General features: G+C 37.5%; 1 protein-coding gene across 1 annotated transcript in view; it reads right to left on the bottom strand.

Annotated features, from left to right (window-relative positions):
- KHDRBS3 (KH RNA binding domain containing, signal transduction associated 3) overlaps nucleotides 1–27,684 on the bottom strand; it is an 84,834-nt gene that overhangs the window by 19,235 nt on the left and 37,915 nt on the right. Inside the window, exons 5-6 of the mRNA XM_062504114.1 lie at nucleotides 21,747–21,886; nucleotides 11,215–11,407 (exon numbers count right to left, since the gene is read on the bottom strand). Of these exons, the coding sequence (XP_062360098.1) occupies nucleotides 11,215–11,407; nucleotides 21,747–21,886 (333 nt within the window). The remainder of the gene's footprint in view (nucleotides 1–11,214; nucleotides 11,408–21,746; nucleotides 21,887–27,684) is intronic.

Genomic DNA, 27,684 nt, shown 5'->3' with positions numbered 1-27,684 from the left:
AGTAGTAAGAAGTTAGTTTTCTACTCTGAATGCCCTCTGAATACTCTCCAACTTGTGGGAGTTCAGCAGTGAACAAGAAACGAGAAGTAATGATTTATTACTTCTCTCCACATTATTCACACTATTTAAGTATACACTGTAACACTCTTCCCAAATCAGTGCTGTATTTGAACACCAATTTGAACAAACTACTAACCCCAGCCACATAAAAGTTTAGGATAAAAAAGTGACAGTGATTATGAGTTTTCACAGAGAAGGATGAGCTACAGAAATCTGAAAAAAACTGCCAATAATTTACTGTTTTGTCCAATAATACACCTAGCTGAGCTAAACACAGGAAAAGCAGAAATGGTTCATCCCCTGCATTGATTCCTAGGAAATCCTAATATCTAAATCCTGTCTAAATATGCCAAAGACCTCAATGGATATTTAGGAGTATGCTGCCAGATGAGAATGACATAATGAGAAGATACTTTCAAGACTGGAGGATCATCCTTCACATACATGTGTGTGTGTGTGTGTGTGTGTGTGTGTGTAAATAAAACTGGTGTTTTCTGAGTGAGTATCCAGCCCTGGCAATTAAAGGGATCTCTCTCATGAGAGAACCAACATTGTCACTAAAAGGAACGTTTAAGAATCTTTCAGCAGTGACAGAAAGCAAAACCAACAACCAGTATCAATTTAGATAGGAACAACAAACGATGGATTGTCTAAAGAAAACATCTTCAGTGATGGGAATCTGACAGCTTTCTGTAGCAGAAACCAGTGACATCCTCAACAAAACTGATAGGAAACCTCATTTCCCATGAGTTTTTAGAAAGTTTTCTAGTCATTTGAAATTGCTTATATGGAAAACAGGCAACCTGCCTATCAACAGAGCTTCAGCACTGCTAGATCAGTGCACATGACTGTTTCCCAGCAGCGATCAGGAGAAGGGTGTCTGTGAGCATTTGCCAGCACGCTTGAGTGAGTTTATTCATTGGTTTGGAAGAAGAAACTAGGATTCTTTCAACTGTCAGTTGCATGGAGACCCATTAATAAATAGCCACTCTGAAAAGGAAATGCATTTTCTCTTTCAGTAATTCACTGCCCTGAAACTAAAAATTAAACCAGACTCTTAAAATTTTCTTGCCCATCAGATATGAGCTTTTCTTGATAAGCCACAGACTAAACCCCAACCCCACTGCCTCCTGGCAGTTCTTCCAGACAGGCATTTTATTACTTATTGATGCAATACACAGACATCTGCTAACAATACAGACACTGACCAACAGCAGAAGCTGCCTGAGCCTATTTCTTTGCTCTGTTCCAGAACATTTACATGACATTTGGTCTCCCCTCAGAGACTCTCCAAGCTGTGAACCAGCCATCCCTAAGAGACTGTTCCAAACTTCAAACTGGGCACATCCAGCAGAGGACTGAACTTAACCTTTTAATGTGTTAGGAAAGCTTTGCCCCTAAGGAATTATTAGAAACCTCTTGAGCAATCCATCTTCTCATTCACATTTTTGTTAACTATTTCACTGAAAAAATGGATCATGAAAGAAAGATGGTAAGAGACTAATTTGAAGTCATGGTGTTTCTACGACTTCTTGAAAACAGAGGAAAAAAAATGGATTTGAAATGAGAAGATCCTTCATAAGATGTTCAGCAGAACAAAAGGAAAATTTGGGGGAGGTCCATTCTGTATCAGACAACTATATTTTCATTAAAAAAGAAAACTATAAATTTTCTTCCAGAGAATTTTTCCCCAGGATTCATTACTATTCACCTCTTCACATGTTAATAACTTGGCAACTGCTGGAATTAAGCCCTGCATTATGATATTGTTGATGGTGGCTATAAGAAGCCTTGTATGGAAGGATATCTGATTTGTAGTTTGTAGGGGGATCTCCTGTCAGAATTAAAATTGTCAACCTGAGCTTTTGAGATTATAGTAATCTTTCTAAATAGATCCATTATCTTTTACTGATGTGTTTCACAGAATCACAGAATGGTTTGGGATGGAAGGGACTATAATGATCATCTTGTTCCATCCCCTGACATGGACAGGGACCTTCCATGTGTCCAGACTAGAGCAGGCTGCTCAGAGTCCCATCCAACCTGGCCTTGAGAACTTCCAGGGATGGGCAGCCACAACTTCTCTGGGCAGTCTGTGAAGCCAGAGCTTCACCACCCTCACAGGAAAGAAATTTCCCCCAATGTTTACAGTTATAAATCTCAACGCTTACACTAAAAACAAGATAAATATGTGAAACATGCTCCAAAAATAAAATAGGTTTGCTCTCAATAGCTTGTTAAGACATAAGAGATTCAAATTCCGAAGTATGTCTTTGCTTTGCACGATTGCTTTGAAGTACCAGGAGCAGCTGAAGTATGTTTCAGAGCTTTCCCTGAACTAGGTCTGACAGTATTTGCTCCTAGTCATGCAGTATTTGAAAACTTTCTCTTTCAGGAGGTTACAAATAAGGTCAACCAAGACAGATTTTTTTACATTCTAAATTAAATCCATACTTCTCGAGTATTTTCGTTTTGAATCAGACCTCTAGTGGCTTCAGTGAATATTTTCTTTGACTTTATTTAGTATTTAGATGAAATATCCTTGGCCATCTGGCATGTTTTAGTGCTACAAAATACCATGCTAACTTAAATGAAAATAACTATCATTTTTACACATATATAATGAAAATGGAAAATCCATACTTCACCTACCGCTTCAAAACCCAAAAGCCCACACCAGATCATGTCTTCATTCCATAAACAGAAGCCTTATCTTTGTTATTCATTATTCTACTTTTCAGGATAACCAAGAATACTTAACTCTTCTCAGACTAGTCTGATCAAAAGACAAAGTGTGCTGAACAGTCTGCACTTACAACAGAAATGCAGGGGTTAAAAACCAGAAAATGCTGAAGTCCTTTTAAACTACAAGAATTTATCACCCAGCATTTGAAGTATCCACTAGGAAGGTATGAAGAGCAACTGTCTTGACCTTAGGGTTAAGAATCAACTCCCAAAGTAACAGAAAAGCTGGTGTTAGAACACAGATCATACAAAAAGAATATGAAATTACTCTGTAAATTCTCACAGCTTTATTAATAAATTCATTTATTAAGCCAATCTATAAGTGTTTCTACTTAAAGAGAGCATCTGCCTGCAGTGGTCTCAATGATGGTGCCCACAGGTGAAATAAAAATCCAAAGAACAGTACTGGTAGCTCTAATTGCTCTGTGTAAAGTACAGACATTTTTCATTAACAGAATCAAAGGCAATGTGTAAATATGCACCCTTCAAATATATTAAGGTACTATCATGGGTCAAAAAATGATAAAAGCAATCTTTGCCAAAATCTTTGCATTCTCCAAAACATTATAAATCATGCTAAACCTTGCTCATCAGTGCTTTTTAATTACAGCAGTACTCTGAACAAACCCTTGCAAGTGGAGAACAGGAAATGGTGGTTTTAAATTGTAATCTGCTGGCAGTGACAATGACAGACTACTGTTTGGACCCTCTTTACGGAAAATGAACAATGTTTCACAGAGCAGCACAGAGAAACAGGAAGAAAGAAGAGGGTAAAAGTGGCCTTTTACAAAAAGGCCATTTGCAGAACTGGGAAAAAATATAATGAAATCAATAAGAAATCAATTTTCCAGTTGTTCCCATCTAAGGAAATCCATCCAAGGAAAAAAATAAGGCCGTTATCACTACGGCTAAAATGTTTTTTTCTTACCCAGTTTCCTTTTCCTCATCATTCTCTGAAATACTTACACCAGTACTTTATCCCAGAACACTGGAGGAACATATTCCTTTTAGATAAAAACTATCAAATTTAAGAAAAAAAGTTTGTGCAGAGATTAATTTGAAGGAGAGAACACAAAACAACATCAGTGCAGTGGAATGAACTTCTTCTGGCAAATTAGAAATATAAAGAGAAGGAACAGCCATTTTGTTATGTGGGAATAACATCCCCCCTCATTTAATCAACAGAGAATATGGGCCAATCAAAACAAATATGGGTAGCTACAACCATCTTAAGTCTGAGTGCCACCATCAAGGACATTAGCAGCAAACATGCACAGACTGTAAGCTCTTATTTTGGAGATTTTCATCTGTTTTCATCCAGAAGGAGCCTAGTGCATATCCAACCAGAACAAATAAGGTTTTCCTAGAATGAGAGATGAAGCAGTGGATTGTTTTTTCATGCACCTGAAAAAAACCCTAAGGACTTGCTAATGAATATAGACAACAACATTTAAGCCAAATTACTATCAGACCAAAACAAGTCTGGTTTTCGATACACAACAGCAGGGAGCAGTGTCAGAATCAGGAGGACTCATTCAGTAACACCAAGTTTCAGATAAGCAGCTTCAACTAAAATACTTGGAAAAGAATTTTATAGGAACTTTATAGGTGAACACCAATTTAGGCAAGGGGGAAAGCTCTTCAGCCTTTTCTCCAAAACACTCCACTTTTTCCACAGCCCCAGTTCCTGGGCAAATAGAAACATTTTGCATTCTCTCTCGATCTCATCCTGAAAACCCCAGAGAAGATAAAAGATTTTAAATTAAACAAATCAGTGAATTGAAGGGCTTAAAATATGAAATCTTTTTTCCCCCTCCCCCACATTTATTTCTTCTTGCTTGTCCTATTTACTATGAAAAAGAGTATTGTCTTGGGAAGAAAGAGCCAAGAAATCATGCTTTGATTTTATGAACTTGGTTTCCAAAAGCCTTACACAAATTCCCCTGAATTTAAGAACAGTGGTAGCACTTCTAAAATGCCAGAAGGCCAGTGAGTAAACTGCTTAAAAAATGGCACAATACCTAAATGGAAACTATAACTTTATACACAAAGGGGAAAATAGAGACAACATGGACAAAAGATAATTTCTCTAGTTCTTAAGAGACTGAAGCTAATTCAAGTCCTTTTCCAGGAACTCAAATAAAAAGCTTCAAATTCAAAACAATTAAGCAAATAAACTCACTGATTTAAAATGCTGCATGCCATTAGGAAGCTATCAACATTCACAAGACTCAGGTAAATTAAAACATGGTGTAAATCTTGCAAAGTGACACGAATTATACTTGAACTTCATCCAAGAATTTAAATTCTTTTCAAAGTCTTCTGTCATCTTACGTCATCTGACTAGCCCTTACTTTCACTAATATTTTGCCACCTCAACTTCAAGAAGTCTTTATTTGTAAATAAAAAATTGGGGTTTTTTTATATGGTATACAAAGACTTTTCTCTTTTTTTTCTTCAACCCCAAACAGCAAGTGAATGTTAATGAGAAAACTCTACTTTAAAAACTGTTCACCATGCAAAATCAGCAGTGTATTAATAGCTCCAAGAAATTGCTTCCACATTAATCCTAATTTTCAGTTTTTCAAAATCTGAATTAATTATGATCTCAATAGGGAGACAGGGAATTCAAGCTTAAGGCCGGAGATTAAATCAGAATTTGCACTGGCTTTCTAAGGAAGTGAACTAAATAACAGGCTATAGGTTTTCCGATGGAATGGGATTTTTCTTCCCCATAAACAGTAGGACTGCAATCATTCTTTTCTCCAATGGATACCTACATTCATATTTTTAATAATCACTGGATCATGAAATTAATTTCTTAACCATCCAGACAAATATTTGTGAATCAACTTTCCCTAAGGCTTACCAAGTCTGTAGGATTTCCTATAAAACCAAAAGGACAGAAAGCACTGTCTATGCTGGGACAGCATCCTGGTGGTCAGCACATCATCTCCAGAGAGAACCAAGGGAACAAGAATACCTATAACGGGAATTTGAACTACAAGCCTTCCACTACCAGAAGAATACTGAGATTTCACATAGAGAGACAGAGCAACACCATCTGCTCATTATTTTGGGCAAAATCTTGTTAGAGAGCAGGTTATGGTAATGTTTTGGGTTCTCCTAATTTCTCTTGGGAAACAGGACAAGCATAGTCACATAGTATTGTAATACCAGTAACACACATGTACTTCACAGTACACATACAGTAGTAATTATAGTCTCACAATACAGACTTAGTGTGAGAACTACAATCTTGAATCTGAAGTCTGCTTCATTCATCAGTTATAGCAATGCATTTCTGGAAATATCCACAAATGAATACTTCAGGAACTATGAATCTTAAAAAAAATCTGTAACCTTTATGGCTTTGTAGAAAGAAGAAACAACTAAATGTAGATTTTAAGGTGTAGGTTTTGAAGTTTGTTGTTATCATTAAATTTTTATACATCCAACTGTTCTGTACATCCTTCTGAGTGGCCTGTATCTGTATCCAAGTTAAAATAATCTTGAAAACCAATTGGAAATATTTCATAGTGATCTTTTTCAAATTACAATTTACTTAACCTTAGAAAGGCTCCCTTGGTCTCTTATTGGTAGACATTCTATCTTAGTTCCATTTCTTAATACACAAAGCAATGTTATTGAAGCATTAGCTGCTAGAAATTATACATGTGGTCACTGAATCAGAAAACTCTGCCCCTGAGTTAATCCTTGTCTGACCACCAGAAAACATCAATAAATTGGCCAAGAAATAAAGCTCTGCCACAAATTTTCCCCAAAACAGGGAGAAATATTTACATCTCACGGTCTTCCAAAGCAGTGTTGAAGGAAGTCTTGGCCACAACATGCTAGACTGATGAATTATTTTATTTAGTGTAGACATTCCACACTGCCAGAGCAACAGGTTTTAAATCCATGTTTAAAGTTCTTAATCCCTAAATATCTGATTATGAACTGAGATAAAACTCACTTTGCATTTGACACGACTAAGCAGCCAAAACAGGACTTGACACAGGATCATCACAAATATAGTCATGCAAAGTACAGAACTGAAAGACTGGCAGACTATCTGCAAAATATTTGCCTTTGTAAAATGAGAAAAGCATCAAATAAAAATCTACTCTTAAAAAGCTTCAGTACCACTGGTGCATTGCTAATTTGGAAAAAAGCCTCACAGGTTAGAAGCTGCAAAGATGACAACAGCAGGATGAGGCCAAGAGCAGCAAATGTTATGAGACAGTAACTGAGACTGAGCAGTTCTGTTCTAACCTATGTTTGACTCAGCATATGCTAAGGAATTGACCTTACACAGCTACTAATTCCCTGCTTATTGAAAAATTGTGGAAAAGCTTGAAAATTTCAGGTGGCATTTAAATACAGTTCCTATTTCTTATCTTAGTGGAATAAGTTGTCAGCTTAAAAATCCATAAAAATATTTTTATCTATTACACAGTATAGTTCAATGAGTAGAGACAAATTCACATTTAATTAAGAGACAAATGCTCCTGAAACCATCTGTAAGTGCTTCAAGAAATGCAGCATATACCCAGTACTGCTTCCCTCATTCAACTATTACAAAAATAATGTAATGGCCATGCTTCACAAGTCACAACATGTTTTCTCCTGACCTGAGCAGTTGAGAAAAGAAAAATGAGAGTCCCGTTAGTCTTCAGAGCAAGTTTATCACAGCAACCAGAGCAGTGAGGTCAGGACAGTGATTATAAAGCTGGCTGGCTATAGAGGCTGGAATTTTTCCTGTCTCAGCTGATGCTACAGCTATAAAAGAGTCAGTCTTCAGAAAAAATGCTAAGAAACTGTCATTTAGTGGCTTCAAGAGCTTCATCATGGTACTAACAGTTTGGTGGGGACTCAGGAGGAATGACTCCTGTGGTTGAGACTCATATGTGAGTAAGAGTGGCAACAGTGGAGTGGGAAAACTACTTATACTGAACTGGAAAGGTGTGCAAATATTGTTGGTAGTCCAGTGTGCTGCGTGACTCCTGCAGAGAAAGCCAAAGAATTCAAAGACCATTAGTGCAAAGACCCCTGGAAGCTGATAGAAGACAGAGGCAGCTCACTCTGAGTCTTCTCTATTGGCCAAGGTTTTGGAACACTTCCCTGTGGGCTCTAAACACAGGACAGCAATGTTCACACAGTTGGCTTGATCTTCAGCCCACAAAAATGCATCTCAAATTAACGACTTTTTGCCTGTGATATTTTTCCCATGTGAAATACTGCCTCCAGAAGTAACCCTTCCAATTTTTCAGAATGAAACAGGCATTCCCCTTCCCATTTTGATGGTAACTTTAAAAAAACAGCTACTAAATCAAGAATAGGAAGGAGAGACATCAGGATAAGCAGGAGGCAGAACTGAAGTTAGTCATAGATGTTAAAAATTCACTGGTTCCACAGACTACATAGAGTTAGCAAAGGGAGTGGAAGAAAAGGGAAGCTGTTTGTAATTCATTGTAGATTTAATAGCACTCAACAGAGGAAATGGGCAAGGACTATACATACTGAAAGCCTTAAATCACTTTTGAAATATTCAGTTGCAGGAGTGAGTGGTTCAAAGCTTCCATCCATACACAGTTTGCTTCCTTCTGGACTTGCACATTAGTTTCACATTAGTTTAATGAGTAGAAAGTGAAGGCTTTTAAGCCTAAGGGAATGAAAAGCTTCATGAATCCTCAGGACTTTCCAATCCTCAGGAGAAAGTCGTCTTATGGTGGGTTGACCCTGACTGGACACCAGGAGCCCACCAAAGCTGCTCTGTCACTCCACTCCCTCAGGTGGATGGGGAGAGAAACCATAACAAAAGTCTCAAAGCTCAAGATAAAAGCAGAGATCAATCACTCACCAGTTACTGTCCCAAGCAAAACAGACCCAGCTGGGGGATATTAGCTCATTACCAATAAAATCAGAATAGGATAATGAGAACTAAAAACTCAATTTAGCAACACCTTCTCCTGCATTCTTCCCTTCTTTCCCAGTCTCAACCTCACTTCAAAATTCTATACTTGTTCCTTTGTAACAATGAAGGGGGATGGGAACAGGGCTGTGGTGAGTTCACACCTTGTCTCTGCTCATTCCTCCTCAGGGACAGGACACCTCCCACTCTTCACATGCTCCAGCATCAGATCCTTCCCACAGGGACAAGCCAACACCAACTCCTCCAATGTGAGCCCTTCCCTTGGGCTGAAGTTCTCCATGAACAGCTCTGCTGTTGGTCCCTTCCATGGGATGAAGTCCGATAGGAGCAGACTGCTCCAGACTGGGTATTTCCTCCCTCTCTTTCTTAAATACATATCCTAGAGGCAGTGCCACCATTGCTGCTGGGCTTTGGCTTGGCCAGCAGCAGAACTACCTTGGAGCTGGCTGGCACTGGCCCTGCTGGACATGGGGGAAACTTCCAGAAGCATCTCACAGAAGCCACCCCTGCACTCCTCGGCTATCAAAACCTTGCCACAAAAGCACAGTACACTTCTATATGTTTCTCTGTAACCTCTCTGGATATCTGTCTCCAAAGCTTTGATGGTGCTTAAAATAGCTTATGGTACCCCCAAGTCTTTTTGATGCTCTCATTCTACAACACTTCTCAATCAACAAGACCTTATTCTGCTCAGGTTGGCAAACTAATGTTCAGTATTAGATATAACTAAACAGGAATCAGTAAAGGAGGCACAGAAATACTACTCATGACTCCTACCATGCTCCCTTGACCTGTAAAAGACATAGTTAAGGCACTTGGATAATGTACTGCAAATGGACAGGTTAAATACCAAGCATCAAATTTAACATTGAACTTGCAATACACCAATGACTTATGTCCCTGCTAAACGTTCTTCCAAAAAAAAAAAAAAAAAGACCACCTAGGATGGCTTTATCAACTACAGCTTTAAGTAGCAGATCTATCTATCTATCTATATCTATCCCAGCTAAGGTATCTTTTTTGAAAGGTAAGTGATTCAGTTCTAAAGAAAATTCTTTTTCTAAGTTATTTAGCACATCACTATTTTTCTATACAGTGCTATTTTCTAATTATTCTCCCAGATGTGAAGCATAATTCAGGATACTGATGCAAACAGCTATTACTTCCACACCACTTCTATAGACACATGCCATAAATAGCAGATTATATATAAATATGAAGTTACTCAAAGAGGTTTACATTATACATCTCTCTATGTGTTCTAGAATGCATGTCCTGGAAACACACTATTCAATGAGGACTGATTCTTTTGAAGGCATTTTGAGAGAACCACTTATGTGCAGTACCTACTTTGACTAGTCAAGTATAGCCAGGGGAAATTTAGGCATGTTGTTAAAGCATTCTTCCTCAAAATTAATGAATTACATTAACTTCTTCTGAATTGTTCAGTTATATGCATAAATGCTTACATTAACATTAAACTTCTTCCCTATAAAAGCTACAAAAGCTGGGTTTCTGCCAAAAGGAAAAAAAACAAAACCCTGGTATTTGATTCAGGTAGTTTTGGTGGAGATCTTTGAAGGAAGAGAGATTAAGGTAGTTGAAAGAAAGGTTTAGGAAAAAAAAAAAATCTAAAAATATCTAAATAGCAACAATATTTTCAGAAACACAATCTCCTTTTTTGCTAGTCTAAACAACAGAGATTAAGTCCAGACACACTGGGCTGTAAAGAGAGCACACTAAAACCTTTAGTATATATAAAGCACTAAAAGCATTGTCCTTGAAGGTATTACTTTTCTTTAAGACTAAATTCATTTTTATCACTATAATTTTGATTTAATGTTCTTTTTTCTCTATCTTACTGCTCTCTAAGTTCAATTTAAATTTTCCCTAACAATTCATAACTGCATAATTTTGTCATATACAACATAAGAAGTATTTTGATATGATTCTAATTTTAATACAATAAAATCAAGATGAATATGTATGGCTTATTAAGATACAGTGTGCATTGTTAAAATTTTAGGATTAGTTCTGAAGCTTCCATAAAAATATTTTACTTGTCTAATAATTAAACAACTATATGACCACAAAGATAGGCTTGGGAAGGAGGATTAGAATATTATTCTGTTTTAGCTGAGAATTAAAAAGTCTACAACACTGTGATTTTTCAATTTTTTTTTTTTTTGGAAAGCAGAAACCTAATATTAAACATTTAAGAGGTACATAACTATTTTGCCAAATGCACTGTAAATGTCTTTATGGTGGTGTACACACATAAGATGACTTTTTTAATTAATTAATTAAACAGTTAACGTCTGAAATGGTATAGAGAGATGCCCACATTTGTCAGATGTTGGGTGTAGGACTTAATTAGGTGTTAATGAGAGACTGTGCAGAGTTCTGTAGGGATGCGAGCCCTGTGGCAGGACCACCCCATGCCCATGCCCATGCCCATCCCCATCCCCACTTACATACTCCCCGTAGGTGTCCTGGGCCGGGGGCGGTGGCAGGGGCCGGTACCCTGCTGGGGGAGGAACCCCTCGTGCTCTGGCTGCCAGAAGTCCCCGGCTCCGACTCACTGGTCCTCTGCTGGGAGGGACTCCCCTGGGAGCTGGTGCACCTCTGGGCACTCCTGCTGGGGGTGGAGGCACTCCCCCACGGCCCCTGCGAACACAGGGATCGCTCACCATTAAACACCATTCCCAGACCTCCCTGCCAACACCTCCCTCCCCCGCTCCATGGAAGTTTCGCTTTGCTACGGCCAGAAAAAGTCTAAAAGAGATTTAGAGTTTGTCATTTCTCTGTAGGCTTAAATCCGATTATGCATTATGCAAAAAAATGCTGGAAGATAGAAACTAGACATGGGATTAAGTGATGAACCTTGCTCTGACTTGAGTCATTCTCACGCACCCAGACACACCCAAGACAATCTGCTGGAGCCAGTCAAATTCACTGGAATTTGATTTCTAGTATGTGAAATCACAAGCACAGAACAACAGCTTCATTTGAAGGTGTCAGGCTATATCTTACTCTAACCCTGCACAGCTGCCACTCCCTTCTGATCCTGTGAAAGCTTCTGAACACAACCCAAAAATTAGACTGGGTGCAAGACACTGAGTGGGTCACAAAAATTACATTTTCTTCTGCTTCTGAAGAGATTTTCATCTGTTTCGGGAAACATCCAAACATAGCAAGATGTGCAGGGTGATTATAGGATATAACCTGATGTCCTACATGTATTTAAGAACACTAAACGACAGTATATTTGGTTAAAAAATTCTGAAAGGATAACAAGCACTGACTTGCATTCCATTACTTTGGAGACTTAACATATGGATGAAAAAGATGAGACTTCACTTGAACCAGTTTTCAAAAAACATTTGATCCATTTAGAAGTGGCTTTTCCTCCTGCCTCTCTGTAGTAAAGGGAGAGACTTGGAGGCCCAATCTGTGAGAAATTTGCATCATTTACTCTCTTTTAAACAGTCTAAAACATTGCTAATAGACATCTTCTTTTTAAGGGGATAATTTCAGCCGATGAACTATAATTGAGTCTGAGTGTCTGCTGTTAGCAAATAGGATTGTTCCAAAGAAGTCAGACCCTTACACACTCTAACAGATACACAGAAGGAAAAAAGGCACAAGCTCTACCCTATCTTTCTACCTACCAAGTCATTATTTAATCAATCTCAAGAACCATAATTGAGTAAAAATGTCCTGATTTCAGCAGAAATTTTCAACTTGAACAGTATTATAAAGATCCAGATTTGGCCTCCCAATTTCTTATCCCTTTTCATACAAGTTATATAATTCCACATCAGTAAACAAAACAGAAAATAAGGCAATCATTCCACCACAAATAAGTAGTATTTCAAAAACTGCATCACTGAATGAGGAATTCAAAAAATTTAAAGATACAACCAGGATTGATTTTTATTAATTTTAATTACCATCAAAATACAGTCAAAGTATTTCAAACAAGCCAAGAGAGTAAGTGATTTAAAACTGTGCTTATTACTTGGTTTTGGCTAATCTGTAGAATGCCTCCTCAGGACAGGGTACCAGTTGCTTATTTGACCTCACAGTAGTGGGGGCAGGGGTGAGCAGTAAAATTCCCAGACACAGCCTGCTAAAGCAATATAAAGAAATAGCAAATGTGATACTTTCCAAGAGAAGCCAGAGAAAGGGAAATGAACCTAGAGGCATCGACTGTCATCAATACCAAGTCAAAAAAAGAAAAAGGTCAGTAAAAAGATTCAAGAATCACAAGGCATAATCATGACAGCATCCTTCAGGCAAGGTGCAAGTGAAAGCAGGAAATGGGATATCCTGAAAAACATGGAAGAACATTTAAGGGAAGAAAAAGATACAGTTTTTCAAGCAAGCATAGATTTTTTCTTGAGAAGATATTAGAAAACCAGATCCATGTGATGAAGTATTTTCTGCATTTCCAAAAACAGTTAATAGGACTGGAATGGTGACAGGTGGGAAATAATATTTTTCTTGTATTATGAGAGATTATTTATGATCTTAACTTTTCGTAACTTCATTCATTCCTCCTACAGAATCTCTTGATCTGAGATGTGTGGTTCTCATGGTTACTGCACCAGGCTGGGAGACTGGAAAAGCACCAAGACAGAAAACCCAGTGACAGGAGAGTTCAATGAGCATCACACAGACTTTAGCTGTATCAGGTTATGATGCTAAGAGGACATTTTTAGACACTGTAAATTGTTATTTCTTTTACATTGTATTAAAGTCAGTATATTGTAAATTGTATACGCGCTTAATTTAAGAATTATTTCTAGAGAAGTTATAGGGGAACTAAAGAAGCTTGATGGACATTTACAATGAACAGACTCAAAATATTGAGAAACCACTTAAACAGGAACCATCAAACACCTTTGCAACATTTGAAAAGGACAGCTATACAAATTTTGTTTTAAAGTTTTTAAAAGAATAAAATGTACATATGTGGTGCAGGAAAACAGCAATTCTATGGGAAGACAGCAAATACACAACAGTTATCAAAAAAGAAAAGGCCTGAGAAAGGGCAAAAGGAGCTCACTAAGGCTAGAAGAGGTTTTACAAGAGGTATGACATGAAAGGCTGAACCCAACTCTAACCTCAGAGGAAGAATCCTAATAAAACAAAATACTCAGAAAAGCAGTTCCAAGAATACTGAAGTCCTTCAATTGTCCCAGAATCAGGAAACAAGAGGTTCCAGAGGTAGCCTCAATCACCAGTGCAGATAAATTCATATATATGAATGTCTGCATGCACATGCACATTAAGATTCTGCTGCACAACCAAGAACAACCAAACATGTTTCTCAGTGCAGAGCTGTTCTTACAGTAATCCACTGGATAGTGCTGCCAATGCTTTAAGAGACAAATTATGGAACAAAAGGAACAAAGAAGTATGAGCGCTATTTTTCAATAAACTTCAATAGAGGTTCAGATGCTTACTCTAGTAGGTAGTTGAATCCCAACCTGAATGTTTTAGAAAAGAAAATAGCTAAAAAAATCCATCTTACAGGAGGGGACACTTGGGAGTTAATACACAGACACATATAAATTTATATATCCTACCATTACACCAGCTAATAGGTTCTGCACTATGACTGCCTATAGAACATCTAGAATTAAGATTAGCCCGGAGATCAGGACACTAAAAATACAGTTTTAGAAAACATGAGTGTACACACAACTTCCCTATTCAGCCGTGTGTACTCACAGACTTGTTTCCTAAATCAGCTTCTTTCCTAATTAAAAAAAAACCCAAACATAAAATAATTGGAAGTGCATCAGAAACTATGTCAAAGATGATGAACAGTATAGAACTGTTCACATATTAGGAACAATTAAGTAGATTAAGGCACTTCATATTATAAATGACAACTGAGGCTTATCTGATGGATCCAACAGAAACATCAGAGGAATGGAGAAGGCTGAGAGATGCCCTCAGCACAATCTACCCTTCCTCAAGGGGAGCAGTGGAACAGGAGGTGCTGGGCTCCTCTCTGGTGACCAGACACAGGACCAAACAAAACTGAATGAAGCTTATTTTAGAATTTCATCCTTTCCTGGACTTTTCATCTCCTAATCAACTGCTTCTGAGGGGTATCCATCTGTTTCTGAAGCCTCTGAAGAAACTGCACAGAGGGTCTGCTCTCTACCCTTTCTCTTCTACAACTATCTCGCCTATAAATTAAAGAATCTTTGTGCAACTGCTAATGATTAGAACAATTATTCTACATATTTTATCCGAGATCTGTTTTATCACATTCAGATATGCCTTACCATTAAATCAGACTTCTCATGGTTCCTATACAACTTCCACTGCTCGCTTCTTTGCGCAAGGACATCCTTCTGCAGGCCAAATTTCAGATGCCACCAACTCTCCTTGTCTTTGCTAGCCCACTGCTAACTAGTTTTATTTTCTTTGTAAAACCTTTGTAACAAGTAACACATTATCAAGGGTGGTTTGTTAGCCCATTGTCAGCCTTGGCCACCAGCTGATATCCTGAAATACAAGAAAGGTGATTTTCTGTCCTTATTTTCTCTCCTCTCTACCATGACATCATCTCTGTCCCTGTCAGAAATCTTTGGAATGTCCTCAATAAGAATCCCTTAGGAGTAAGAACCCACAGAAACTTCTTACAGTGCTGAGTCCACATATCCAGGCTGATGGCATGCACAAACAAGCACTGAACCTCCCTCAGATGTGTCTCCAAATTTGAGTACTTTGATTGTGAAAATACTTTGGAACAGGGTTAGAGAGTCCTATTTTCAGTAAAGGTGAAATAAAAAGGTCCTTGACAATATCCCCTCAGAGTACAACACTGCAGTACACAAGTACTGGAGCATCACAGGGGACAGTAGCAATTGATTTTCTTTTTGCTACGTTTTTGAAAAAAAAAACTTTAAGTACCTATTGACTGCAATTTCTATCATGCACACACTAGTACTTAATTATTAGCAGTAAACACACTCAGCAAATCCTATTGCCTAGCCAGGTGCTGTTACTGTCACTTCCAAAAAGGCTTTAACAACAAAATACATCTGTGCGCTTCAGTCCATTGTGCTCTGCTCTCAGAGAAACATTTTATTGCCAGTTTATTACTGCTTCAAGAAAATTTGAAATATTTGTTTCATCTTTATAATCACTTTGGGTTTGATTTTCCTGAATTTATTAATCTGGCAGTGGTGAATCCAGTGAAGACGTTAACCCTTCTCCATTAAACACAAGTAATTTAAATTTGTATTTTCTGAATAATTTTACTCCTGAAGTTAAGTAATTATCTTGTAGGCTCTGCATTAAAAAAGGCTTTTATATCTGGGTACCATGGACTAGACTAAGTAAAGCAAATCCCAGTTAACTCATTTAATATATTTTATTTCACTACAAAATGGGAAGAATAATCTAATTTAACCCACATACCACATCATCCCTTGAAGATATTGTAATGAAAGCTGTTTTTGCTGGAATCTAACTCTCCTCTTATGTCATTATTTTATTACTTATACTTGCAATTCAGTATATGAGGAAAAAGAAAATACGAAGTTGAAGCACAATTTCTACAAAACTATAAACACACTGAAGAAGGGGAGAAAAAGCCTCTAACCAAAGTGTCAAAAGATGCTTTGTAAACACTCTAATTACAGAAGATGGTTTGTGTCTAAAAACGTACAAATGCAAAGCCTACCTTACTCTGTCCACTTACAGTATTACTGAAGTATTGAATTTTATGATTATCATCTCATTGTTTGAATCCTGAATTTATTGTACGTAAAAACATTCTCAAGAAAATCTAATACCAAAATCCAATACCACTTAGAACCATGCTACACAATGTTAGACTCAAAACATTTGAGAACACTCAGAAGTAGTTCACAAGTACTAATCTAATCACTGATTCCCACTGAAATAGTATTTTACCAACTTACACAACTTAGATACCTCCTCTTTGGCCTTCATTACCAATAACATTTGATATTTCTACTTTCTAGTAGTCCCACCACAGTGTTTCTAGGATTTATTTACAGCAAACCAAGTTACTGCCTTTTACACAGTAGCAGGCACAGCATCTCACACTCATCTCCAGCTGCTCTCAGCAACAGCCATTTTCATAATTTTATTTAGCACTTTCTCTGCTCTAGAATCACACTGATTTTTATTTCAAGTTTAGCCAGTCACTGGATGGCTGAGTTACTAAAATTACTCTGATCATGAAATTAGAATTAGAGTCAGTTCACAGCTTTCCTTCACTTCTCATAAAAAAAAAAAGTTGGAACAGTTTATGATAAGAAGATCCTTTCCACTATTTATCCCCAGAAACATGAAATGTATTAATAGCTTTAAAATAAAAATACTTGCAAAATTTAGGAATGATTCTCGAACACTTTATTATTCAATGAGGAAACACTTGAAATTCTTTATTTTTAGCATTCATAATTCTATGTATCTGAAGGAATTTACACTGTTCAATAAATAGATCTAACAAATTTGGTTACCAGATGTTGATATATTACCTTCATTTGAACACAGCCAGCTACATTCAATGTTCCTCAAGCAGTAAACATTTTTGTTTTATATTATACATCTGAAAAATAACAGACCTGTTATTTCAGTGCTACAGCTCAAAACTCAAGATTCCTGACTTTTCACCTTTTTGAAAATAAAAAAACCCCACCATTGAGTAAACATGCTTACACAAGTTTCATTTCATATTTGCATTTTTAAAACAGTAATACATATGTTCATGTTTCAATTTTGTGGAAAATGGGAGATCTCAAAACTAAAACAAAACACAATGAACATTAATAATATCTGCCCTTGGCCTAGACCCTGAACTGGCTTTGTCCAATATTTATTTTGTGCTACAGAATCGTTTACACTTCACTACCTACATGTTCTCAAGAAAAAGTTATTCTTCAAGAAGAGAAACCAGTTCATTCCAGGCATGGCAGAAAAGCAGCTGGAAGTTGTGAGCACACTGAAGCAGTGATCCACATCAGCTCATCTTCTAACACATAAGACAGCAAGTTCTATCTCACAGCTTCTGTAGCAGTTTTATTTTTCCCCAGACATTGACAGACATTCAAAGATTAGGACCCCAGCCACGCATAGACTGAAATATGAATAATAAATGCGAAAGCAAAAAAATAAACTCCACACCCTCTTGAAAGCATAAACCAAAAATCTTCAATTTCTTTAATGAGACTATTGTTTCAAATAGAATCTCCCAATCTGGGGTGTGAACTCAGCCAGCTCTACCCTTACAGTGGCCTTTCAATAACTAAGTGGAGCTGCTTATAAGAAAAAGAGTAATTTTATCAGGATCCACACTGATAGGATGAGGGCCAACAGCTTTCAATCGAAGATTGGACATAAAGAAGAAATCTGAGGGTGGTGAGACAATACTGCCACAGGTTGCCCACAGAAACTGCAGATGCTCCATCCCTAGATGTGTTCAAGGCCAGGGTGGGATTTTGAGCAACCTGGTCTAGGGGAAGGTGTCCTGCCCATGGCAGGGGGTGAAATGAGATGGTCTTTAAGGGTCCCTCCTAACTCAAACCATTCTGTGATTCTAGCCCTGATTTTTAGCCATAAATGAAATTAAATGCTTCCCCGCACGGTACCCCGAGGCGTAAAAAGGACCTTTTAGGCAAATTCTTAAACTTTTTATTATCATCCTCTAGAATTTCACTTTTCTAAAACATCCCAGTTGGAGTCACAATTGAATGATCCTTGAATCTTACTTTTATTCTTAAAATGGTGTGAAGTTTAGAGAGAAATGCTGCTTTAGTTACAAAAGCCTCCTTAGAGGTGCACATTAACAGGTATAGAGTCACAGAAAGGTTTGGGCTGGAAGGGACCTTAGAGATAATCAAATTCCAACTCTGTTGCTGTGGGCAGGGACACCTCCCACTAGAAGATTAACATATGCATTTTAAGTCTTTAGTTAATCAGAAATCAAAATTCACATTTTGGTTGCTATCATTTATAATGCACTGATTCAGGATGGGAATACAAATGCACTAAAAAACCACTGATTCATAGAGAGTTACATTTTCTAGTTTCATATCTTAACAGCATCACATTAAACACCATGGATCCTTCTAAGCTTGCTATAGCAATAAATTAAAAAGCAACTGGTAAGATCATTTTATATAGCTGCCTCCAGAAAATAATTTAAGATCATAATAAAAACAAAGGAATAAATAACAGACTTTCACCCTTCTCCCTTCTTGTTGTACAGAAGAGGGGTTACGTCAAAATAGTTTAAGTGCTCAGCATGAACACTACAGCAAATAGAAGTGCTATGATTACATCTGAAGGTCATCTTTAATGGTATTAGGGGAAAAAAAACTTGGGATAAGGTGGGGGAAAAGGAAATAGCTATAGGAAGCAGATGGAGAAAACAACATTCCTGAATGTAAAGCTTGCAAAACACAAACAGCTCTTCCAGAACAAATTCCATCCAGTCACCCACAAAACCTTACTTGGCTCTAGAGTAATAAAAATTTAGTTAATAAGGAATAATCCAGAAAAAAGAACACAGAGTTGCCAAACCACAACCACTAGGAAATTACCTACCACATGCAGGAATGTCTGCACATAAGCTAGAGGTTTTGCATGCAAACATAAATGTACTGTTTTCTACAAAATAAAATTTTGTTATGGAGCTAGAAATAGATTTGATCAGATATAATATATCCAGTTCTCAGATGTCTGATAAGGAGCCAAAAATCAGTACCTGGTTTATTTTTTTTTATTTTATTTTTTTTTTTAAACTAAAACTATTCAGGAGTAAAAAAGGTTTCAAAAGTGAGAACTTAAACACACTTTATAGGATGTTTCATGTATTAAGGCTGGTACCATAAAACCATTCTGTAGATTACAACTAAGTTTAGGATCAAGGATTTAAACTTCGTTTTTCAAGTCTTCTGAGGCTTTGCTTCAACTTCTCCTGGATAGCTCAGGGATGCTGCCTATTGAAACTGTTTTATCCAACACTGAGACAAAGCCTTAAAAGCTTTGCTTCAACGAAAGTATTATTCATTGACATCCATTTCTACTAAAAAAAGAATCAGAGCATTTTAACTGAGTTTGAGATCTTCAGTGCAGTGGCTGTACAATCTCAGTAGCAACAGAATTGAACTTCACTTAAGGAATATGGTAACAGAGCACTTCAATTTGAGAGAAAAGTGTCTTGGAGTTTAAGACAAGCCTTGAAGTAAGGACAAGTCAAACAGAAACCCTTTCACTTTGCTTTAGAATATATGTGAAAAATGCTGATGAAAAAAACACAACCTTTTACTGCCATCTCCAAAACAAACACTAATAACATTTAAATTTACCCTGAAGGCACTTCAGTAGTTGTACACCAACTATGCAGGGCTCTGTAAGCTGCAATAGTGTATCTCTTGTGTAAAATGCAGATTTGAAAAAAATACTTTACCAAAATCCAGAGGACAGAACTAATGATATTAGAAATGCAGTACTCTAAAAAACTATTCACATATGCACATACTAGGTACTAACAGTGTATATTAGTTGTCAAGCTTTGGTGATAGGGTCTGACAAAACAATAGCTTCTGTACCCCAGAAATATTAGCTGAAGGACATGGAAATAAAACTTGAAATAGTACTGCAAATATATCTGTACTGAGCATCTGTAGCCGAACCATTACAGGCATCTGTGGCAAAGTTACATACAGATATTTAATAAAACAACAACAAAAAAAAAACTCAACAAAAACAACAAAAAAACCACAAAACCAAAAAAACTTCCAAAATCAAACGAGGTCTCCAATTTGACAGAACTCTTGTATGACTGATTCCAGTGCCAAGGAATGAACCTTGGTATATAATTAACACTACTCAGAACACTAAAAATCAAGAAAAGCAGAATATACATATATACATATATATTTACATAAAATTACAAAATACAGGAACAACAATTTGATGATTTATTTTTTTTTTTCTCCCAGGACACAACCCACAGTAAGAATAAGTTATTTAAATTAAGATGAACTCTGCAATTCATTTGAATCATTGTCAGGATACACGTAACTAAGCAGATCTATACAAATGGAGTATTTCCTTAGTACTGCTTCTCCTAATCTGATTTGTCATCTGAGGCAAAATGCTTCAGGGTATTATTCAGAAATTAGTTTACGAGAAATGCATTGAAACAAGAAATTAGTTTACAACTTTCATTCAGAAAAGCAAGTTTCAAGACGCATTAACAAGAACTGTACACAGAAGAGTACCAAAATTAACAGTCACTTAGGTGCTGCAGCCACAATCCCTGTACTCTGTAACAAACAGTTACGAATTTAGCTTAGATTTTGTTTTCATGAATGAGTTGAAACTGTCACCTCAGTACTGCAATGAAGATGGGGGAATGCCAGAGTAAAAATAAAACATCTCCCGCAACAAAGAAAAATAGCAAAAGCAGTGGACTTTGCCTACTCCCAAATCAAACAAAAGCCACCTTTCACAGAGTTAAGTGTCATTCAGACAAGAAAATCCAAATGCTACCTCCAGAGTACTTCTGTATCATTTCATCATGACCATGAAAACTTAGTAGTACCATAAAAGAGAAAAGTATACTGTGTAAGTTAGAGACACTGCCTGAAATTCACATCAATCAAGCAAGACAGATTTACTGCTGTGAACTCCATAGGGCCCAGACACAGACCGTACCTAAGGAGCAACTCAATGTAGAAAAATCAAGTTGCTCACAGCAGGACTGAACATCTCCTGTGCTGTGCACTGCTTCTTTACAAATGCAGCATTTAAGTTCCACAAGACCATTGTTAATTCAGTCCAAATGAACTAAACTTTCATCAACCAATGGAGGTTGCTCCCCCGACCTTTTGCTCTTCTTTTGGGAATCTTTCATGTATTTTACTGTTGTACTTGGGGGAGAAACTGTCTTCGAAGGGAGAAGCTTGAAGTACGTACATTCAAATGAAATTCCACATACCTGGACAAAGCAGGAACAGGTACTCCTCTTGCTCGAATTGATGCTTTTCCACGGACAACTGGAACTTCTGCAGCTTCTGAGCCACCATTTAAATATGTTAATTCTTGAAGCTGTGCCTGTCTGATTTCATCGTTGTAGTCCTAAACAAGGTGGAAGCAGAGTGAGAAAAAAAATTAAACTGTCTACCCACCACTCTCAGCAAACCCTGCTCCTGAAAGCTCTCTCTTAAAGTTGAACATTCCACCAAAAAGGTTTAATATGCACAATAAGATAGGAATAATATTGAGTCCAAACATTGTTAGAGAATTCTACATAATAACGGACATTTTTGCTTGGGCATGTTTTTCTTTCCCTTTGCACACATATTTTATGTAGCTTTACCCATTAAAATGGCAATGTTTAAACGCTGCAGAGATAGGAGGAAACCAGAAAAAAAAATCAAGATCCCATATTCTGAACTGAGATCGGGTTTGTAGTTCCAGCTGTAGAATGACTGCGTGTTAAAAGAAGGAAAAAGAAGAGACAAAGAGTTGAAAAAAGAGTAGAGAATACACTGTTGAGAAAAGCACATGAAAATGAAGGAACAGATTAGGAAAACACACTTTTAATGTCATGAGTTATAGAATAAACACAGGAATTCATTTAATACACACATGCACTGTTATGTAACAAGAGCTCAAAAAAGTAAATTCTATAATACGCAATCGTGAAAATGCCAAGGACACATGGCTTATTTCTGTCTGCACAAATCCTCTACTCTCAAGGTCTAGTAAAAAGAAAGCTCAGGTTTTTACACACGAAATTAATATGGTACTTTTCAAGCACAATTTTCAGGGACCTTGAGTCAACCTCCGAAACAAGCAGAGCACGCAAGAATAAAAACAGACCCAGCATTGAACTCTTGAGATATAAGAGTAATAAGTATTTTTCTATCATTTCTTCTCCACTTGAAGTGAGCCAAGCTGAATGCAGCCATAAAGGTGAATTAAAGATAACTATTTTACCCAAGGTGCATCCGTACTGAGTATCAAAATATTAATAGGTGCTCCCATAGGAACAAAGGGATACTTCTGCTAAAACAGCTCTTCTGCAAATCCTCCCATTTCAAGAAGGGAGGTTTGTTCTAACACCACCCATTTTACAATTCAATCACAAAACAAAGAATCTGCATCTCACTGCAAATCTGAGTTTATTGCATTTATTCACTACATAGGGACCAAAAGATTGTCAGGCAGTCTTATAGACTTTGAAACATAACACTGTATTGAAAGGAAATTAAAACTTCCGTGAATTCAAATCTCTCAATTATTCTTGAAATATTCTGCTTCTCCTAGACTTCTATAAATGGAAATAAAAAAGTTGCCCTTTTTATGCCATTGCTGAACAAAGTTACTCTTGTTAAAAGAAGCAGCACCGTAACAGCATTTTGTCCAAACTGCCTTAAATAAGTTCTGCAATTTAACTCCCAGCTGCCACCTGAGATCATTCTCTATTTTGCAGCAGAAACCAAACAGCAAATATGAAAAAAAGTCTAGAAGACTGAAATAACTCTTTCAAATGGCATTATTTAAGCTTTTGAGAAACAGATTCCATTATTAAATAGCCAGGACCCAATATGTAACCAATCCATCACAGGGAGTAGACTACAAACAAGAAACTGTACACTATTCTGGCCAGCTGCTGTACAGAAACCCACTTTGTATTTTTTATTTGTTGCTGGAGCACAACTGGCTACAAATGCAAACTTCCATGTCCTGTATAAAACAAAATTTTGATCTTGACAGAAAATGCCAAGAAGCTGTACCAACAATATACAATATCAAAAGTTCTGACAGCCTGTATCAGAAGCCCTTTATAATTTCTTCATAAGACATCTTTTTCAGATCTGGGCCCTGGAAAAATACCTTTGATCATTTTATACTCTATCAATTTAATTCCTTAGCAAAGATGTGCTTGGGTTGCCACTGTGTGTGTTAGGTCCCTTTTCTTTTCTCCCTGATGCTTTCTCATTTTCCTGCAGCACATTACCAGATACAGCAGCAGCCTTAGGTCACAGAGAAGGGCTCCACTGTGCACAGCACAGAACAGAAAACATGGCCCTTATCACACAGGCCAGAGGCAGCAGGAGGATGCAGAGTGAAGGGCCAGGACAAGGCAGCCACGATAAGCTGCAGTGTCAATCCATTAGACTCTGAAATGGATTCCTCAATTAAAAGTAGCAGAGGGTCAATTTATGAATACTCACTGCTGGAAACAGCACACTTCAAGTCCAATTAAGCAGACAATCTTTTTTTTCACCTAGAAGGTGGACATTGAAATGCCTTAGACTGCATCCCTCCTCTGAACAGCTTAGGCAGTGGCAACACTTGAATTTCAGTCAAATGCTGCTGCTGAATTTCAACTGAACAGGTATACTCTCATTTTATTAATAAACTCTAACTACTCTGACTAACTACAGTCTTATCCAGCCATGGAGGGTACATTTACATCGAGATCCATGCAAGAGATTTTCATCCCACAAGTCCCCATATTTACATGATTTAACTAAATCTTCTTTAAAATTTTACCTATGATTTTCACCCAGCCAGATCAACACACTGGCAGCAGCTCTTCTTGGGATCACTCTAGCTTAAGACCTTATTTCAATTTATCACTCAAACTATTAGCAAAGCTATTTATTTATATCATGTTAGGACAGATCCCTAGAAAACCCTTTGCAGCTTTGCAAAGCACTCAAGTAGATATTTATCCTGACAAGTGAGCAACCCATTATCAGGTTTCCAGCCACCTTTCTACACCTCACAGTTACTTGCCAGCTTGCTTAAGGAAAAGTCTGTGAGAGCTTCCAAATGCCACCAAGCTCTTCAAAATGCCATTAAAAGCTATTTCATCACATCTTACAAACCAATATGCAGATGGGCTACAGAAAAAGGCTGTGAATTCTGAATACAGAATATTCTGTGAATACATTGTCATATAACTGATATAGATTGTTCTCTCAAAGACATTTCTATACTTTGCTTTAAGGAAAACAAGAAACTGGTAAGCAAGAGTAAAGGGTAATTAGCGTCAGAAGAGAAATGACTGCCACTACTCAAAAATTACACAAAATAGACTTAGTTCTAGTGGCCAAAACTGCCATAACCATGGAGTCACAGAATGGTTTGGGATAGAAAGGGCCTTAAAGACCATCTCGTTCTGACTCCCCAGCCATGGGCAGGGACACCTTCCACTAGACCAGGTTGCTCAGGGCCCCATCCAGCCTGGCCTTGAAACCCTGGTATAATATAGCAGGTGCAGGCAAGGTTGAAAGTACCTGGCTCTTTGCCCTGACAGAAGCAATTCTGAGATAACCAGTACCAAGCACAATACCCACCAATCTAATACTCAAACAAGAGTGTTGACCAAAGAGTCTGGCAATAAAAAAAAAAAGGGACTGGCTAATTTAAAGAAAGATAAAAGAATATACTTAATGTCAGAAGCTGCAACTCTAACTGCAGAAGAAAGGATTCAAGGCAATGTAAGTACAGTCAAAATACCCTCAAAAACGGTTTTTATGTTTTGGATTGAGTTGTGCCAACAGTTTAAATGAAACTACACCATTGCCTCTGCTTGAAGTTAAACTTCTATGCAAGGATGCTTGCCCATGGATCTGAAGATCCAATAAGAGGCTGAGGTGTTTTTGCTATAGTCAGCTGCCACAAAGATATTCTGTATTCTGCATTCTTGCTCCAAATGTGATGTTATATTCAGCACTGATCTGAAAGATGAACAATAAACATATTCATAAATTTGGTCTAGCATCTAAAGCTGTAGGAAGTCATAGTGACTCTACATTGTAAGAAGAATGCAAATTACGATCATAATCATATATACTCACAGCAGGACATCTTTCCTGAAATAAAACAGCTAATTTCTTAAGAAAGCAACAACAGACCCAGAGGGAGAAAATAAATAAAAAAGTTGCATTTGGCAGCAGTGAACCAAACAGTAGATCTAGAGAAGAAAAAGCTGCTCCTTATTCCTCCAGTGGCTGCTGCAAGGAGGGGCAGGCGAAAGAGATTAAGGCATTTAGAGCAATTCTGATAAGCTTACATATGAAAAGCCAAAGGGAAATTAAGACAGTGTTGGCTTGATCCCACAGTTCAAGAAAGATTATGTAGCATCAGTACAGCTTAGTATAATAAAGATGCAATGATCAAAAATAAAGATGGAAAAGTGTATAAACACCAGTCAATGGAACTGCTCATTATCAGTCTGTGATTCTGTTGGCTCAACACACTAATGACCGGGTTTTGATAAGCTTACTTCATTTATGGCAACATTAGGGAAATCAAGCTCAATGAAGAAAAATGCGACCTCTGATGGAAGGGGCATGGGGATCAGACATATCCTTCCTTCCAGCACATGCAGTAAGTATTTATCAAATTAAATGTATTTCTAGCTAAAAAAAGGCAGCCGCTTGCTGTCTAGAATAGCCAAGAACTTAATTCTCCCTTATCTCTCCACACCATTAAATCATGAATCATGCTAACAGAGCAGTCTTCAACATTATGACAGCCCAGCATTCCTACAAATATTCTGTTGAGTATCCCCTGTCTGAGCAGTTAGAAGGTCTGAACAGCAGTATGCTCATTCACCTCTTTTCATATGCATAAAGAAAAAAAGCAATTTGGAACCTGTGGACAAATGTACAATGTGATGCTTGATTTTTTTATAAGATGAGAAGATAATGCCCAGCACATCTTTGTTTTTTAACTATCTTAAAGTGCATCTACATTAGAGTTATTTTACATCAGGACATATTCCTACTGAACCTCCTGACAGCTGTTGTTTATCATGCTTTGGTTCATACCACATTGTTGTACTGGGGCACATGATCTCACTTCATCCAGACTTAAACAAGTTCAGAAGGAACACTCAAGGAGCACACAGCTCCAGTTACCTGGAGACTTAGTTTCATAAAATACCTTGAGTTGGAAGGGACCAAGAGGGATCATTTAAGTCCAAATCCTGGCCCTGCCCAGGAGACCCCTAGAATCTCACCATGTACCTGAGAGTAATGTCCATTTCTTGAATCCAGTCAGGCTTGGTGCTCTGACCATTTCCCTGGGGAGCCTTTTCTGGTGCCCAACTGCTCTCTGGGTGGTATCATAGGTGTGGACTAGGTTTGGTACAAACTGTAATTCCCAAATACATACAGGAGCACTGCGAAGTCATCAGAACCAACTGCTGTGCTAGAGACATCCCCAGCTGGTCCCCAGTACAGCCACACTGGCTCCACTCAGACATTTACAAGCTGATGCCACTCAGATACATGCCCCAGGAAACTTCTCCTTAGCCAGGTCCCCAAACTTCCCACATCTGACACAAATGAAGACAAACCCTTAGGTAACATTTTCAGCAGTAAAAATAAACAGAAGTCAATGGACTTGAGAATGCTTTACTTTCTACACTATTCCTTTGATCATCAATAAAGACTGAAGAAATGTTCACTCAAGAGCTAAAACAGTTGGGAACTTCACACACAGAAACATCACCTTAAGTGCTCCAGAGCTTCCTAGGAGAGGCTGGATTTTTAAAAGCAGTTTAATATTGCAGGGAAGTATGGATAGTTCTTATATGAGGAGCAGATGAAGTTATCTTCTTACAGGAGACATTAGGAACCCTTTACCTAGATGTATCCCAAACGTGGAGTACAAAATTGTACTGGAAACCAGATGTCATTTTATACATCTATACAATGGAAGCTGAAATACACCCCAGAAAACAAGTATAGTTCATGTATCATTAATACTGTGATAAAACAAAAAGATACAAGATAAACCTGTATTGATTCCCAGCACTCAACACTAAACCAGGATTGCAGGTGAGAGGAATACTATAGCTTCAAATGCATTCATTCTTAAACAGAACTGATGCTTCACATGTACCAAGA

This window comes from Cinclus cinclus, chromosome 1 (genome assembly GCF_963662255.1).
Source record: "Cinclus cinclus chromosome 1, bCinCin1.1, whole genome shotgun sequence".
Classification (NCBI taxonomy): domain Eukaryota; kingdom Metazoa; phylum Chordata; class Aves; order Passeriformes; family Cinclidae; genus Cinclus; species Cinclus cinclus.
Note: the sequence above shows the minus strand (reverse complement) of the source record. Positions and strands in the feature narration are given on the sequence as shown.